The sequence below is a fragment of the Colletes latitarsis genome, chromosome 4, assembly GCF_051014445.1.
Source record: "Colletes latitarsis isolate SP2378_abdomen chromosome 4, iyColLati1, whole genome shotgun sequence".
NCBI lineage: Eukaryota > Metazoa > Arthropoda > Insecta > Hymenoptera > Colletidae > Colletes > Colletes latitarsis.
In genome coordinates, this window is record NC_135137.1 from 24696557 (window position 1) to 24698698 (window position 2142).

Here is a 2142-nt window from a genome sequence, read left to right on the forward strand (position 1 = left end):
ACTCGTGGCCACGTATACGCTCAACGTATACACTGCCGATGCGTAGACTTTCTTCTGTTTTGATTCTTTGTTTTCGATGAAACTAAGATATGTTATAAAGGACGATAAAAATTCAAAATTGACACCTGCACCCCCTCCTTGACGAATCAGACCTTGACCTAACTTAATCTATGTTTCTAAATGTACTTCGAGATAGATTAGGTTAGGTCTGGATTAGATTATTATGCTCCGCCCCTCCCCCGCTTACGCGTGTCAATTTTGAGGTTTTCTAAAGGCAGCATTTTCGCAAAACAAGTTCGACAGATCAGAAATTGGTTAATTTGAACGTTTCAGTTTAACCGGTATGTACGTCGTTTGCTGGGCACACCGACCGTTTACGAAAACAGTAGATGAGCGACGATTCCGTGCTAATGCGTCGCTTTGGGCGCGTGGTTAACACTCGGTAATATGTAGTGGGAAAATTGAATATTGCATTAATTAGATTAAGTTTCGAATTTTATTAAATATTTCATAGATATTATTGCATTAGGGGTGTACATGTTAAGCACCGGTTGATTCATTAATGGGAAACACGTCCGCCATTATATTAAAAAACGCAACAAGATGATCGTTAAAATTGAATTTTCGTCGAAAGAGAAACTCTGCTATGTACCCAATATAATGGTAGGTGCGTATTCCATAGCGGGGAATATTCGCCCGTGTTTCCCGCCATGTTCGCTCTATATTTTGGGTATGAGCACCGCTATTTGGATCCACAAAGTTCATTTTGTGGTTCACCGTTAAATGCTTATAGCCTTTGTGATTCAAACAGTCATATGCCTTCCAACAGTCCGAAATGATTGTTGTCCCCGGCTTAATTTTTCGTTGTATAACGGAAAGTAACGTTTCGCTACTTCGGTCTGGAACCGGCTCAATAAAAAATTGTTTACTGGTACGATCGAAGCCTCCAAATATCCACTGTCCACTCATAAGACGACCTTTATTATATTTCTGTTTGCCAATTTTTGCTTCATCGACTTCGACAATTTGATTTTCGCCTTCTATTTGAACTGAATATTTTTCAGTCCATAAAACACACAATTCTCTGCAAAAGCTCGCCCAATCAACAACTGTCGTTGTAGATACACCCAGTTCTTTCATTAAAAATGTTTGCCGGGGTGGCCGTAGCATTATGTGGTAAGCTATAAATCTGCAGATGATCTGAATTGGTATGCGTGCATGTTGGAACCACGTATTATGTAACGCACTAATTTGTACTACGCATTCTTTTTTCACGCGTTTTTTACTACTATTCTTCGTAAAAAATGTATTCCGACATTTAAACATTAATTTCTTACGATTAAATGCCATTTCCTTCTGACATTTTGTGCAAACCATGCTTCCATGAATTACCTTTTATTCAATTAAATATCTATTAATATTCCGTAGTCGCAACAAATATTTAGAAATTCATAGTTACCTTCCGCTCAATTAAAAAATCTATTAATTTCTCATAGTCATCACAAATATGTAAAAACTCGTATAATTTCATTATAGTTATACGTACTGTAACACTATACGCGAAAATAATGTTATAAAAGTGATTCTTTGGACGAGTTAATTGTGCGTGCTTCTTTACCTCGTGACGCGTACTGCACTAATTGTAAGGAGAAAAAAAAAGAATGAAAACAGAAGAAAGTCTACGCATCGGCAGTGTATACGTTGAGCGTATACGTGGCCACGAGTTTTCACGTCTGGGCAGAATTCAATATGTAATAGCACTAGTTTTTTACAAATATCTCAGAAACTAAGCGCGAGCGGGAGTAACATGTATAGGAAAAAGTTGTTCAAAATGTATATTTCTACAACATATTTCAAAATCATCGAAATTGATGAGGTGTACCCTAATCTAAATAATTACCAAAATATCTTTTTTCAAAAATAGCTTTACGTCGCGGACCTATCATAAACTGAGAACGAAATATTCACGTGTTGTGTTTCTTCGTATGGAACAATCAGATTTGCAGACAACGATTGAAATGACTGCTGGGATCGACTTTATTTGTTTAAACAAGAAACTAACACTATGTTTCCAAAAAAATGCGGATAAATAAAGATTTTCAAATGTGTGTCAATACTTTCGTGCAGGTATCAGACGATGAT

General features: G+C 36.7%; 1 protein-coding gene across 1 annotated transcript; it reads right to left on the reverse strand.

The window, feature by feature from the left end:
- Nucleotides 1-540: 540 nt before the first annotated feature.
- LOC143341209 (uncharacterized) lies at nucleotides 541-1170 on the reverse strand. The gene is made up of 2 exons (XM_076763942.1): nucleotides 935-1170; nucleotides 541-850 (listed from the first exon to the last, which is right to left on the reverse strand). The coding sequence occupies exons 1-2, from the start codon at nucleotides 1168-1170 to the stop codon at nucleotides 541-543; spliced, it is 546 nt and encodes a 181-aa protein (XP_076620057.1).
- Between the last annotated feature and the right edge of the window lie 972 nt (nucleotides 1171-2142).